Source organism: Macaca thibetana, chromosome 8 (assembly GCF_024542745.1).
Source record: "Macaca thibetana thibetana isolate TM-01 chromosome 8, ASM2454274v1, whole genome shotgun sequence".
Lineage (NCBI taxonomy): Eukaryota > Metazoa > Chordata > Mammalia > Primates > Cercopithecidae > Macaca > Macaca thibetana.
Window position 1 is genome coordinate 11,869,554 of NC_065585.1, and position 15,358 is coordinate 11,884,911.

The 15,358-nt window shown below is 51.6% G+C and overlaps 1 protein-coding gene across 3 annotated transcripts in view; it reads left to right on the forward strand.

The window, feature by feature from the left end:
• NDRG1 (N-myc downstream regulated 1) overlaps positions 1-15,358 on the forward strand; it is a 61,205-nt gene that overhangs the window by 23,421 nt on the left and 22,426 nt on the right. For 2 of the 3 annotated variants that reach the window (XM_050801666.1, XM_050801665.1), the window contains 3 exons: positions 9,745-9,850; positions 12,187-12,307; positions 15,102-15,164. In XM_050801666.1, coding sequence (XP_050657623.1) covers positions 9,745-9,850; positions 12,187-12,307; positions 15,102-15,164 — 290 coding nt within the window. Of the gene's footprint in view, positions 1-1,743; positions 1,768-9,744; positions 9,851-12,186; positions 12,308-15,101; positions 15,165-15,358 lie in introns of those variants that run through there. The other variant, XM_050801663.1, reaches the window with a different exon arrangement.

Below are 15,358 nucleotides of genomic sequence, written 5' to 3' on the forward strand. Positions count from 1 at the left end.
TTCCGCACTTTGACTAAGGCAGATTCCTACTTCCTTTCCCAATGTAGTCAATAATTTAGGCTTTTTGTTTGTTTGTTTTTGAAATGAATCAAAACACACACACTGAGCCCAGAGCTTGGCACTGAGGAGCTGCTGGTGGAGTCTGTGTTGAGCTGCTGGGTGGCCTGTCTCAGGAGATAGCTCGCCTGCCAGAGCAGATGGCATCAGGCCTTATCTCTCCGTCACTGGCATCACCTTTAGGTGATCTCTGTGTTTTGTCCTGGGTGATGTTCGGGCAAAGTGATTGGTGATTTGCGTATGAGGTTCTGCCAGCGCTGTCAGGCCCCCGCCTGGCTCCCGTTCCTGGGAAGATTCTGGAACCCTCAGAGCACAGGGTGGGCGGGCTGCTGGCCTAGGTGTCGGGGTTGCAGGAAGGACACGGTCTGATCTGGCTCTGCTGAGAGGCCTCCGGCATCAGGTTTTAGGCAATTGTGTTTGCAAATTTGAGGAGTAGAGAGGGTGGGAGTGTTTTGGGTTCCAGCTTCTTTTCTTTGGCTATAATTCTAGAGTCTAAGACTTCTGCTCCAGACGGGGAGCTTTGTGGAAGGCCACCTGAGGGAGAGAAAAGGAGGAAGAATGAATATTTGCGTACTCATTGTCTCAGGGCTTCCCTGCCAAGGTGAGGGGTATTGGCCTCTTTTGCAGATGAGAGACCCATTTGAAGATGTTAGGGAACTTGCCAGAGGGTACTGTTGAGATACTCCTAGATTTAGATCCATCTGCTTCCGAAAAATGCTATAGTCATGGAAGTTGTACTGGCGGGCCTCTCTTGAGCTCTGCTGTATGTCAGAAACCATGCTGGGCTCTTTTCCTGCATCTGCTCATGTGATCCTCATGAAACCGTGTTGAGGGAGGTATCCTTGCCATCCTCGTTTTATATTGAAGATACAAGGCCCAGAAAATCTGAAGGGATTTGCTCAGTGTCACGCCACGATGAGATAGATGGCGAAAGCGGATTCAGTCCACACGTCTGGAGCCAAAGTGAATTTAACGAGTTTTGAGGAAGGGACAGCAGCGTTGACTTCATCACCCATAAATTGTATCTCGTGGGCCGGGTGACTTTCTGTGGCTTCAAATTGCTTTTTCTGTTGGATTTGCTGCTTCTAATTCCCTCCACCTGGATCTGGAGTTATTCAGACGGTTAGATTTGATTTGGTTTCCATGGGAATCTGTGTTTGTGTGCTCACCAGGGCTCCCTGAGAAGTGAGCTGATGTTACCCGCGGGGCCTCGGTGTGGAGTGGTGGAGGGGCTGGGGCAGTACCAGGGCTGGGCGGGGGCTCCGGAGGTCTGGCTCCCGTTCTGCTGCAGGGCCTCCTGTTCGGCAGAGCTGAGCTGGTCTTGGGGATGTACGATCCCATTCAGGGGGGCTGTTTTCCCTCCTCTTTTTGGAAGCAGACCAGCTCACAGGGAAAATGGAAATGGTGACCTTTTGCTAATTTCTCTCTTTCCACACAGTTGCTTCTTGTTTTCATGCCCCATGACTGAAGGTGGGCAGAACTCAGACAGAAGCCTGGAAATCCTCAACTCGCCATTTCCCAACCTCGCCCTCCCCCAGCCCTACTTCCTAGGAAAGCCATTGGGACTTAGAGCAAACCCTTCGAGTGACAGATGGCAGGAACACTCATCTGGATCAGCGCAAAATGAGGCTTTGGAAAATAAACACAGTGTGCTGCTTCTGCACTTCTGCTGTGGGTGTCCTAGGAGCACCCTCCAATAGAACAGGAGAGGTAGGGCTCATTCCAGGGCCTCTGAGGTTTGTCCAGGCTAGGCTCTGCCAGGCTGACCTCACTCATCTCTTGGCGTCCCAGAAACGGTGCAGTGAGCAGAAGCGAGTGCAGACCCAGCCCTGTCATTTGCTACTCGCGTGTCCTTGGCCACTTGCTTGACCTCCCTGGGGCTTAGTTTCCTAATCTGTGAAACAGTGGGGAGCATTGCTGTCCCTGAGTGCACTGCAGATACTGAATGCACACAGCAGCCAGCTCAGCTCACAGGTCTTTGTCGCCCTCCCCTGCTCCATGGATGACGGGGTCTGCTCCATCTCTTCACCCTAATCCAAACAAAGACGCTCTTCCTAATTCTTGTTTCCTTGGAGAACTGAGGTCTTCAGTGTGGGTTCCAGTTGCATGCATTCCCAGGCTGACACCCTCTGCCCATAGCAGCCTGTTCCCTGACTCCGTGTAACTTTGTTTAATTCTCTTGACCTTATGTCAACATGAAAGAAGCCTGGGGAATGAAGTGAGAAGTGACAGGCCCAGCTTGACCTCTGGAAGGTCTTCCATTGTGTGTGACTTGCAGGGGAGTCATGGCTTTGGAAGCCCAAGGACGTATCTATCTTGAATCTTAACTCTGTTATCTTGTTGGGCACCTATACTTCGGCCCCGGAGACTATCTGTTCAATGGCTGTCATGATATAGCACAGGAGACAAAGCTGGCTTTATTGAACTTGCTTAGTAAGTGGGTGGCTGTCTTTTTATCGTGTTCCTCCTGGCTACACACACTTCCCTCAGTTATCTCTGGTACTTTATGTGTTCTTTACTCTTTTTTTTTTTTTTTTTTTTTTTTTAAAGACAGGGTCTCCCTTTGTTGTCCAGGCTGGAGTGTAGTAGTGCAATCTCGGCTCACGGCAACTGTGACCTCCCGTGCTCAAGTGATCCTCCCACATCAGCCTCCCTAGTAGCTGGGAGTATAGGCATGAGCCACCATGCCTGGCTAATTTTATTTTTTGTAGAAAGGAGGTCTCACTGTGTTGCAGACGCTGGTCTCAAACTCAAAGTTACAGGCGTGAGCCATCACACCTGGCCTGTGTTTGTTACTTAATGGAATGGATCATTGAGATGAGATGAATGGCACTGCTGTGGCTGCCCCTCCTCCTCCATGGGCACAGGAGATGAACCAGGAAAATATAGAGGGAGGAGTGTATCATTTTATGAAAAGATGGTGGGGAGGGGGCAGGCCCCTGACATTTTCACTTGAGCCTCTGTTCCCATGATTTGCCTTTCTTGCTGCCGTGGGCCTTGACTTTATGCTGATGAGCCACAGTCAGCTTCCTGGCCTGCTCTTCCAGAGGGTACCCTGACTGGTCAGGCCATGCTTGGACCCCAAGGCTTGTCAGACTGAGGGAGGGGTCGCCCAGCCCACCAACTGACTTAGAGCCTGGGTACGCGGTCGTCCTCTTAGAGCCCAGGACGGTCGGCATCTGGCCAGGGCCTGCTGGGAAGGAGGGGATTACCGGGGGCAGTGGGGAGACAGTCACAGCTGGCCTCCAGAGCCCCTCCGGATCATCCAGAGAGTTGACTTAAGCCAGCGGGGCTGGCCCTGGCAGCTTCACACTAATCACTCTGGAGCAGTTGTCCGTAACAGCTGACGTGGAGGGAAACGCCGCAGTTTGCAAAACACGATCAGGTCCGTCCCATGGTTTTAGTCTTGGGAGTATCTCAATGGAACAGGAGGCCTTGTCATTGACCTCAGCTTACAACTGATGGCAGGGATTGTCAGAGAAGGCTGATAACTTGGCCAAGGGCATGTGGTGGTTATAACATTAGGATATATAACATTGCTCAAAAAACAGTGCTGTAACAAGGAAATGTTTGCTATTCTCACCAGCCTAAAAAACTAACACCCCGGGCTATGAATGTCACCCAGCCCTGCTGGAGTTAGTCCTTAACAGCTTCCTGCTGTCACCTGAGCATGTGGCTTTGGTCCTCAGATTGGTAGGATGGCCACCAAACCCCCGAGCATCTCATCCATGTTCCAAGTAGAATGCAGGCAGGAGGGTGAAAGGACAAGAATCAAAAGGTCAAGTTTGATCCTTTTTAAAAAACTCCTTGAAGCTGCAGGAATTTCTGCTGGCATCTCATTGGCCAGAACTGAACCTCCTGACCGTCCTTGGTTTCAAGGGAGTTGAGTAAGGAAGGGGACCACTTTAGCAGGCACTTGGCTTCTTAGTACAGCAGTTGGAATTCTATCCTCAAAAAGAAGGGAACAACAGATGTTTGGGATGCCAACCAACAGAGTCTGCCATAGTTTTAAAGCTCCCAAGCCAGGACTGACAGCCAAAGAGATGAAATCTTCAAGGCATAGTGTTAGGTCCTATTTCCCCACTTGACAGCTTACAGGCGGTGTAGACCATAGTGGTAGGTGCCATGTTTGCTACTTGCCAGCATACAGGCAGTGTAGACAGTAAATCTCTAAGTGCACCCTCCGGGCCAGACTCTGTCTGTTGGAGAGCCAGCCTTTCCCTCTGGGAATTGGCGGTCTGGCTGGGGAGGCAGCTGTTACATGTATATTTGTAATTGTGGTTGTGCTGCAAAGAAGAGAACAGGGTTTGCATGGCGTGTGTATGGTGGGTAGCAGGAAGGAAGTGATGTCTGATGTCTGTGCTGAGGTGTTTCCAATGCTGGCACACTTCCTCACAAAGACACACATGCCTGCGGTTTGGGGGCAGGTGCCTGTTTTAGGAGGATGGGAGCAGCAGATATTATTTCTTGATTCTGTTTGGTAGTGTAACAGCCTGTGCTGCAGGGATGGCCAGTCCTTGGAGACGCTGGGGAGGTACAAGTGTTCTGCAGTCAAATAAGTGTGGGGAATCTGACTCGCTGCATCACCCTTTAGGGAGTCACAGTGCACGTGGCAGAGAAAGGTGTCCTTCCCCTCTTCTGCCCAGCACAGAATGTGAAACAGGATGATAAAGAGAACAGGCTTTGGATGCAGACATCCTAATCCAAGCTTGGTTCAGATCCTGCCCCACTATTCCAGCTGTGTGGCCTTGGATGAAGTCCTTAATCTCTCTCAGCCTCAGCTTTCTCATCTCTGCAGTGGTTGTTGCATGTATTTAATGAGAAAACACGTGTGAGAAACTCAGAGCGGGCATGGGGTAAGATGCAGTGGCAGTTTATTACTGCCCCCATCCCTGCCATCACCTCTAGATTTGAGAGAGCAGCTTTCTAGACTCTTCCAGAGCAGGTAAGAGGCAAGTGTGTGCAGCCAGGTTTTTGCCTTTTCGTCGTCTTGTCTGAATCAGGCCCTGTGAGCAGGGTCTTCTGTGGCCTGGTCCTGAGCTGTGGAAGAGCTGGGTGTGGGGCTCTGGATGGTGGAAGAGTTGTGTTTGTGTTGCCAGCCTTGTCCCAGCCAGAAGTTGGGGGGGTCCCTGATGAGCCCCGAGACAGGCCCTTTGCTCTCTCAGGCAAGAGGATGAACAGTGCACCTTGCAGTTCTGATGTTCTGGGTTCCTTGTGCTTTCTCTTTGGGAAAACGTGGAAGACACGGGACGGGTTCCTCTCTCCAGAACACTGAGTGATTTATCCCGGCAGGGACAGAAGGACAGAACATTCCTTTGGGACTGAATAGGACAAAGGCCTGTGTTTGTGAGCGTTGTAATTCTCCCATTCAATCTCAGACAGTCTTTCTGACTGGCTTAGAACCGCGTGCGTGCACGTGCGTTTGTTGGTGGGTGTGTTTGTTGGGTGTGTGTGTGTGTGTGTGTATGTGTGTGACTTAGGGGATGGGACTTGGGTACAGGTACAACACTTGCTTTTTTTCTCCTCCTTCTGTGTGTGCCGGGGGTCCAGGAACTGAGTGGAGGACCGATGGGGGCCAGCAGACCCTGGCACAAAGGAGCAAGGGCCCAGTGGAGAGAGTTCAAATTCCGATTCTACCACCACAAGCCTATGACCTTGGGAGAGTCCCCTCAACTTCTTTACCTGTAAAATGGGATTGATAGGCCTCCCGGTGGCATGGAGGTCTGATACCCTGCCTTAGTCTTCGTAGGCGCTTAGCAAATGTTCTCCCTCACCTCTGCTCACCTATGCCTGGGAGGCAGCCCTGCCCCTGTGTGACTTCCACCACTTCACTTCCACTTTCTCAGACGGGGTCTTTGTCCTTCCCACCAAGGCAAGCAATGTCGAAAGTGTCTTTTTTGAGTCCTGCTCAGGCTGAGGTTTGGGGCAGTGTTGAGGCAGCAGCCAGGGTCCTGACACTCCTCATGAGCTGGAGTGAAGCATTGGTGCCCTGTTAGGCTCTCACCAACCCTGGGGGTCTTATCAGGAGGGAGCTGAGCATCTCATGGCCAATCCAGGAGCAGAGTAGGGAAGAGCCCAACATGGATCAATGCCCTTAGGAGACAAAGTTCCTTCCTAGTGGGTAATGCTCACCATTATGTGCCAGGATCAGATCTCTTACCCATCAGATACTGGGTGCCCACTGAGAGCAGGCAGCTGTGCAGAGGTCTGTGGACAGAGCAGCAAATGAGACCCAGGTAGCCTTTCCTTCTTGGACTTGGAAGGATAGATCCTCCAATTTAGTTCTGGTTCCATGGCTGTATATTTTAAGACCTTCAAAGAGATGAGTCAGAAATCTGCTACGCACCTGCAACCCCGGGGCTGCCAGGGACATTTTTGATGCCAGCTGGGGTGGGCGTGTCCCATACCTGCCACCACATTAGCACCCTCTGCTGCCCGTACCGGGAGTCCCCTTCCCGCCTAGTGCTGTGCTCTGGGCTCTGTGCAGGTGACTCCTCTCCCGCTATGGAGCCTGTGGTGCAGGCGGCTCTCCCAGCTCAGGGGTGAGGACCTGGAGGCTCAGAGGTTGGGGAGTGGTAGGACTTGGATTTGAACTCTGATGTCCGTGGTGGTGGGAACACCGCCTGCCCTGGCCTGTCTTTTAGAGGGAGCCATGTGGGCCAGCTGGGGAGACAATGAAGAATGTGCCCCCACAAACAAATAGACCTTTGTTCCCATAGTGGCTCCAGGGCCAGGCTGGGCCCAGCAGATGATCTCTGGCCCCCACTGGAAGCTGGGCCACTGCTCCCTCATCTATGGATTTTTCCAGTGCCTGTTATGTGCAGGAAAGAAGCGTTGGGCCCTGAGGGGCAGAGAGTGGGGAAGGGAGATGGGGCTGAGCTCTTTGTGCCAGGGGACTTACGGTGTTGGGGGCTAATGCAGGTGCCAGGATGACCCCGTGCTGGGCGGGCCCAGGTGCTCCCAGGGGGCTGGGCCTAGCTCCGTACAGTACATTCTTTATACGTCACCACCCTCCCCTGGTAACCACTGCCGCATCTCTGGCCATTCAGGAACAAGGAACTTCTAGGTAACCTTGAGGAGGGCGGAAACCCAGGGCAGGTGAGTGGAAGTGGCCATTGAGAAAGAGTCAGGACCACCCTCTGCAGGAGTTTAGATGAACATGGCAGGTGAGAGATTGGTCCGTGAGTGAGCTGGAGTGCTTGTCTCCTTTCTGCAGAAGCACGATGGTGGCCTGGGGCTGGCTGGCTTCGGGGTTCTCCAAGTGAGTGTTGGGAACCCCTGCACTCCTCTACTGGGGAGGGGGAGGTGGTGATTTCTTGTTGGAAACTCAGTACGGAGCTTCCATAGCCTCCGGGGGAGCCTGGGAATTGGATGCCGTTTTTCTTTATTTTTGAACCTGTTCCTCAGGTTGAGAATCGTTGATCTTACGGGATTCAGGAGGCTTTCCTGGTCCCATTCCCAGCAACACCCTAGTGGGTTAAATCCTCTTTCTCCGCTTTTCTCAGAGGACCCAGAGGACCTGCAGCCCCCTGGGACCGTCTCCACTGCCCCTACTAGCTTGTGAGTTGTCACCCACTCATCCCTGCAGGGGCATAGGGGACCTGGCATACAATAGGTGCCTAATGAATGTTTCTCAGATGAAATCAAACTGCCTTAAGTATCAGGGGTGAAGAAGTAGCAGAGGTGGAATCTGATCACCCGCTGGTGTGGATGGCGTGTGGGTGGCTGCCATCCGCGAGTCACAGCGGGTCACTCGCGGATGGAGCAGCCGGCATTCTCTGGACTTTCAGCACCCCTAGGAGGGAGGAAGGGCCAGGCTGTTCCTGTTTTAAAGATTCAAGCTGGGGAGGAGGTGACTTGCCCCCACAGGGCACCTGAGTGGTGATCTGTCCCATCGCTTCTTCTCAAGCGTGAGTTTGTGAACATTGACTCTCCTCTGCCGCCACACGGCAGTGACCTGTATAGGTCACATTTCCGCCAGCTTCTGGAAGCAGGTTCAGCAGCATCTGGAGTGTTCTGTGCTCCACTTCACTGCCTCATTTACTCTTTGGAAAATCAATGCAGCGTGCTGGGCTGAGTGGCCTCGTGAGGCCTGAGTGTGTGCCACTCGCGGGCGGGCCAAGTGCTGAGAAGCCTGAGGCCCCGCGGAGGTTGATTGTCTGGGGGACCCGCCTCTGTGCTGCCTGCCCATGTGACTCTGGGACACTGACTTTACTTCCTCAGCCAGCTGGGTCACTTGGCCCTGGCAGGGCTCCTGTGAGGGTGAGGACGTGGAGGGACATGGCTCAGCACTGCCTTGGCACTTGGATGGTCTCAGCAGCCTGATGGCCTTGCCTCCCTGCTTCCCAACGGCCCTGTGGGAGCAGAGCCCTGAGCGGGGCACTTCAAAGGGGAGGTCACTGCTCGCAGACGTGGACATCACTCAAGGGAGACGAGTGACCGGGGTCCTCGGGACCTTTTGGGTGACCTTGAGGAGGGCGGAAGCCCAGGGTAGGCATGGGGTGAAGGGCGAGTGGAAGTGACAATTGAGAAAGACTCACGACCACCCTCTGCAGGAGTTCAGATGAACATGGCAGGTGAAAGGTTGGTCCGTGAGTGAACTGGGGTGCTTGGAACCAAGGCAGGGTGCCTTTTTATTTGGTTTTCCAGAGGAAGAAAGATGAGCAGGTCTTCAACTGTTAGGAAGGTTTGGTGCAGAGAGGCACGGGGATGACTGGGAGTAAGCTGGCTGGGGGTCGCTGGCCAAGCTGGAGAGTTGGCCTTGACCAGAAGAACCACCTGGCCCAATGAGAAGGAAGGGCAGGAGGGAGAGTGGGCGTGGTATCATTCAGAATCTTTTGGTCAACTCAACATGGCTTACATGGGATTGGAAGTTGGTGGCCCATGTAACTGAAAATCCCAGGTGGTGGATGCCATCCCCAAACCTTCTTTCACTCTTTTCTGTCCCTGGGCTGGCCATACTTTCAGGCAGGCCCTTGCCTCATGGTGACAATGTAGCTGCTGCACATCCAGCCCTCTCAGCCTTACTCCATCAAGTCCAGTCCAGTTCCCCAATTACTAGAAATAAGTGCAGTTGGCTTTAGTTGGCCTGAGCCAACCTATGTGTTCTTACCTGATCCAGTCCTTGCAACTGGGAGGTGGAGTGCATGAACTGGCCTTGACTTGTGAAACGTGGGGAGGGGGGTCAGTGTCAACAGAACTCTTAGGACTGAGGGTGAGGGTTAGGTGGGCTCCTGAAGGAAATTGGGGGCTGTTCTTGGAAGTGGGGAGTAAATTCTGGGTAACCCCAAGCCACCAGATGTTAGTTACAGGTACAGTAACCTGTGGGGTCAGTGGGGCCTGGGGGCAAGGAAGCAAGGAAGCCCAGGCTTGGTGGCCTGTTTTCCGGACGGAGCAAACAGTCTGGTGCAGAGATGGTCACAGGCAGGCCCTGTCCCCGGCATTTTGTGCATTTAACAGCACAGTCTGAGCCAGGCCTCTGTCCCCTGCTTCCTGGGAGTCCCCTCCTAGCCCTGGTCCTGGGAGTGGCTTCTCGCCAGAGAGAGCTGCTGCCCAAAGCCAGGGATCTTATGGCCAGATGAGAAGTGAGCTTCCTCAAAACACAGTTGGAAACAGGCTGGGTGTCTTCAGGCACACGGATGCCGCGAACCCCACATGACCAGCCCACTGTCTGCTGTGTCTCCTCAGGAGCAGGACATCGAGACTTTACATGGCTCCGTTCACGTCACGCTGTGTGGGACTCCCAAGGGAAACCGGCCTGTCATCCTCACCTACCATGACATCGGCATGAACCGTAAGTTCTGAGGAGCTCTGGTTCCCTGTCAGCTGGTTCCCAAGAGAGTGGCGGAAAAAGGCAGCCGAGAAGGGCTGGTGGCCGGGAGCCGGTGGTTTCTTTTTGCCTGGGACTTCCTGGAGCTGTTCTGGGAAGAACTCTTGCCACAGCCTGGAAAAGCCAGAAATGCGCTGCATGTGGGCATGGAGTTGTCTGTGTGCCCAGAGGCGCTGGGAACACGGGGAGTTCTTTGCTGTCTGTGACAGTGACTTCTATATTAATGCACACATATGGTTTTTAGTCTTTTCACAGAACTGGGCAACCATCAGCACAGTTTTGGAACATTTTCATCCTTCCAAAAAATCCTGTACTTTTATCTGTCACCCCACCCCCAGATGACTGACCCTTCATTGACTTTCCTTTTCTGTGAATTTGCCTGTTCTGAAATTTTGTATACATCGAATCAAATAACATGTAATTTTTTTGTAACTGGCTTCTTTCATAATGCTTTCAAGGTTTATCCAGGCCATGCATTAGTATTTGTACTGCCTTTATTCCTTTATTGAATAATAATATTCCATTGTATGAATTTACCACACTTTATTCTTTTTTTTTTTTTTTTTTTTTTTTGAGACAGAGTCTCGCGCTGTTGCCCAGGCTGGAGTGCAGTGGTGCGATCTTGGCTCACTGTAATCCACCTCCTGGGTTCAAGCGATTCTTGTGCCTCAGCCTCTCGAGTAGCTGGGATTACAGGCACCCACCACCACGCCTGGCTAATTTTTGTTTTTTTAGTAGAGGCGGGATTTCACCATATTGACCAGGCTGGCCTCAAACTCCTGACCTCAGGTGATCCACCCACCTCCGCCTCCCAAAGTGCTGGGATTATAGGCATGAGTCACTGGGCCCGGCCATCTATTCTTTAGTTGATGGGTATTTGGGGCATTTTCACTTTTTGGCTATGTGAGTAACACCGCCATGAATGTTTAGACTGTGAATTCCAAGATTACCAGGAGGGTTTTTAGAGGTGGGTTCCCCGTTTTTCATAGACGCAAATGGAATGGAATCTACTAAATGCTGAAATTTCATGGAGTAGAGGTGAATTCTTCCGTGAGGAATCAGAAGACACATAGGTTTCACTGGTCCTGTAATTTTTGTGAACTTGAGTATTGCAAGCTTGCTTGATTTTTGATGATGGACTGCCTGATTTTCATTTGTTTCTATAAAGCTTATCAATACCTTGAGGCTGGGGATGATTTCACGGAAATCCACTGAAAACCACTTTTTACTTCATTCTCACCTTCTTTTATCTCACTTCTTCCCCTGTCTGTTTCCCTTACATCCATTTTGTACCAGGTCCGTGCTAGGTATTTTGAGTTACACTATCTTATTTGATTGACTCTGACAAGGAACTGGAATTGCATATGGCAGCCTCTCCCAATGTAGAGAGGCTCATTGTTGGTCTATCATAGGCTTACCACTGTAACAAAAGATGCCAAGCCCTCTGTGGCTTAACACAATGTATGTTTTATTTCTCCCTCAGGTAACAGTTTAGTGGGTGTTGAGTGGGACATGTTCTATTTGGCAATTCAAGGACCCAGGCTCCTTCTAGCTTGGGGGTTTGCCATCCCCTGGGGCTGCAGAGCCTTCTGCTGGAAACTGTGCTTCTGGCAGGTAGATGGGAGAAGAGAGAAGCTTAGAGGATCTTAGAGGATCTCGGTGGCAGGTATGGTGAGGAAATGGTGACAGTCACAGGCTATTGGCCAGAAACAGATCACATGGCTGCTTCTCATTGCAAGGGAGCCTGGGAAGTACTGTCTAGCTGAGTGCCCAGAAGGAAAAGGGACAGGAGGTAGGGTGAGCAGCCCAACTCTCTTCAGCAGTGAGGAGACTCATCCGGGCCACATGAAAGGAGGAGGCACATCTCACCTCCCATGCTCCTCCTTGTTTGAAAATTATGTGTGTCCTGGGCCAGTACCCCAGATAGGAGGGTATAGTGGGCCCAGATGGAAAGAGAGGATCAGGGGGGCAAACCCATCTCACGCCAGGGCCATCCTGACCCTGACGGACTGGAGGAGCTGCAGGAGCCATCCTGGGAGCCCCTTCCAGCACCAACTGCAAGATTCATCTGCCAGCTCCCACTCCTTTGCCCCATGACTTACTCTTGCTTTTTATCACCAGAAGAAAGTGGGCATGGGGACAAAACCAGAAAACAAAAAAGCGAACATCTGTGTTCTTCCAAGTTCACTTCCTTCTTCTGAATAGGAGTGAAACAAAATGAATGAGCTTTGCCACCGAGACACCTAATTTTTTTTCTCCTCTTAGTTCTTTCTCGTCTCTCCCTCTCTGCTATTCTTCAGACAAAACCTGCTACAATCCCCTCTTCAACTACGAGGACATGCAGGAGATCACCCAGCACTTCGCCGTCTGCCACGTGGACGCCCCTGGCCAGCAGGACGGCGCAGCCTCCTTCCCCGCAGGGTGAGAGCCTCTTGCCCCATGAGCTCTACAGCATGGAAACTGGGTGTCGGGGAGGGGTTCCGCTGCTTTGCTCTTTTAAATACTTTTTAGTTGTGGTAAAATATAAAATGTATCGTCTTAACCACTTTTTAAATTGTGGGAAGATACATAACATAAAAGTTAGTACTTTAACCACTTTTAAGTATATAGTTCAGTGGCATTAAGGACATTCAGACATTGTTGTGCAGCCATCACCACCATCTGTCTCTAGGACTGTTTCATCTGACTTTTCCTAAACTGAAACACGATACTCATCAGATGCTACCTCCCCATTGCCCCAGCCTTCCTGCAAGGCTGGCGTTACCATAGATGTGCTCAGCCTGGACAGGACTGAAGTGGAGGAGGACTTGACATGACCAAATAGTGTGGTGAAAAACCTAGAAGGTTGTGGAGAAAAAGAGAGGGAGAGAAGTAACGTTGATGGATCACTTCCTGTGGGCTAGGCTTCATCGTTCGTGTTTAACATTGGGGTTAATCCTTACAGCTAGCTCTGTGTGGTTGGTATTGTTAGCTGCATTTTCCAGATGAACATATTGAGGCATGGAGGCATTAACTGCCTTGCTCAGGGTTGCACAGCTGAGGCTGGGCACGGTGGTTCACGCCTGTAATCCCAGCACTTTGGGAGGCCGAGGTGGGCGAACCACCTGAGGTCAGGAGTTCGAGACCAGCCTGGCCAACATGGTGAAACCCTGTCTCCACTAAAAATACAAATATTAGCCAGGCGTGTTGGCACGTGGCTATAATCCCCACCACTCGGGAGGCTGACGCCAGAGAATCCCTTGAACCTGGGAGGCAGAGGTTGCAGTGAGCCAAGATCGTATCACTGCACTCCAGCCTGGGTGACAGAGCAAGACTCTGTCTCCAAAAAAGAGAAAAAGGTTGCACAGCTGAGAACCGGGGAGTTGGCTTTGGTCCTATCTACTGAGACGTGTATCCTCTTTGGAACATCAGGCTGCCTTAGTTGAGAGTGTTTACACTGCCTGGCCCTTGTCAGCCCGTGATCTGTATGGGCATGGCCTTTCAATTTCCCCTTGTGCAATTATGGTCAAGCTTGTTGGATCCCCCAATCAGCATCACGCTGGGGAGGCAGACCTCAGAGATAATCCCTCTTGTCCCCGCACCTGACGCTCTGATTAATCCAGGGCAGGAGCGGGTTCTTGGGTTTAAAGTCTTCCAGAAGGGGCCTTCTTGGCATTTATAAATAGAAATCCTTTTTTATTAGTGTTCAGAATTATCCTTAATAATTAACCTTTATCAGAGAGGAAGAGAAGGTACAGCCAACCATATGGGACCAGGACCAAAAATTAAAAGTGTATTAAAACAGTGGGACATGGTTAATTGTTAACCAGCAGATAAAGCCAGAGGTATGTCAGTAAATCTATCTTTAGTTGGACCAATTGTGTGAAAGACTTGGGGGGAAAGCAGAGACTCTTAGTTCCCCCTGGAGAAGTTTTACAAATATTCTGAGGCCTGAGCCCCACCCCCAGGAATTTTTATTCAGTTGGTCTAGATATTACAGGGTGTTTTCCCCCTAGTTTCCTAGGTGGTTTTTGTGTGCATCTCATGGGACCCACTGTCAGAGTGGGGCCTGACTTGTTTCTTCCTCCTGGAGTAGGGCAGAGGAGAGTGTGGGGCTTGGGAGGGGTGAGAGGGAGTCTCCCAGGCCCTTTAAGGGTGAGCCCCCTATATCCTGAAGCTGAGACAGCAGAGCAGGGTGGGGGATCCCTGGCTGGGCTCCTCCTGGCTCTCGCTTCCACCATCTATACAGGAGGGACCTTGGGAGTAGAATTCTGCTGCTTCCTTGCCTCACACCAGCCCTGGGCAACAGGGAAGAAACAGGGATCTGCAATTAAGTGGCTTCTCCAGTGTCACACCTTAGGAGCTGCTGGCTCCAAATTGAGGCGTGGCCATTTCAGAGGAGCTTCGTGTCTTTGCCCCTCTTCTGCCCTACGGCTTCTAACTCAGTGGTTCTGTTGATGTGGAGCCACACCATACGGGCTCTTCCTGGCTCTTCCCAGGGCATCTGAACACGCTGCTTCCCTGCCCACACGCTTTACTCATCAGGTTCCCATGACCCTTTCAGCGTCACTTCTTCTAAGAAGCCCTCCCTGATCACCTGATCATGGCAGTTCTCTTTCGATAGCCTTTGTTATGAGTCACACCCCCCTGTTTCTGTTGACTTGAGGGCTGGCTCCTGTCCTGGTTTGCCTCTGCTTTGCTCACAGGCCCCTGCCATTGCCTCACCAAGAGCCCGGCATGTGTGAGCATCAGTCACTCCTTTGTGGATGGAACTCATTCATGCCTGATCTAATTCCTTCTCCCTGAGGTTGGAATTGTGAAATGCCTTCTAGTCAGTTTCTGCAACACTCTAGACCCAAAACCAGACAAACCCAGTGAGGACATGTTTCTGGCTAACCATCTACTGTTCTCGTGAGGCCAAGTGGCTCATCTCTCAGCCTCAGTGATATTTATAATCTTGCTGGGGGGAAAATCCTAGCAGCCTTCTAGAGTTATTGTGAGAACTGAATGAGCTAATAATGCCCCAAAATGCATCCATGGGACCTGGCGCATAGGAAGCAATTGATAGTTAGGGTGTGCTGCAAGGGTCTTGGAAGGAGGATGGGAAGGGACTAGACTGGGGGGTCTGTGTGCATGGGGCAGTCTGTTGCATGGCCCCGCCCTTCAAGCGTGTGCCTGTTTCGATTACCCGTTTCTCTCTGGGCGCTCACTAATGGCCTCTCTGTGTCATCCCCAGGTACATGTACCCCTCCATGGATCAGCTGGCTGAAATGCTTCCTGGAGTCCTTCAACAGTTTGGGTAAGAGCGAGGGATCAGCTCCTCCTCCATTTGCAGAGAAGCCTGGCTTCTAGCGTTTTCCTGCCCCTTGGCTTTGATCTGGACTGACCACTAAAATTAAGGTTGCAGTTTAAAGATGAGGCAAGAAATTAGCTTGTCACTCTGTGAACACTGTTCTTCACACAGTCTCTGAGCTCTAGTCTGCCTCCTGTAAC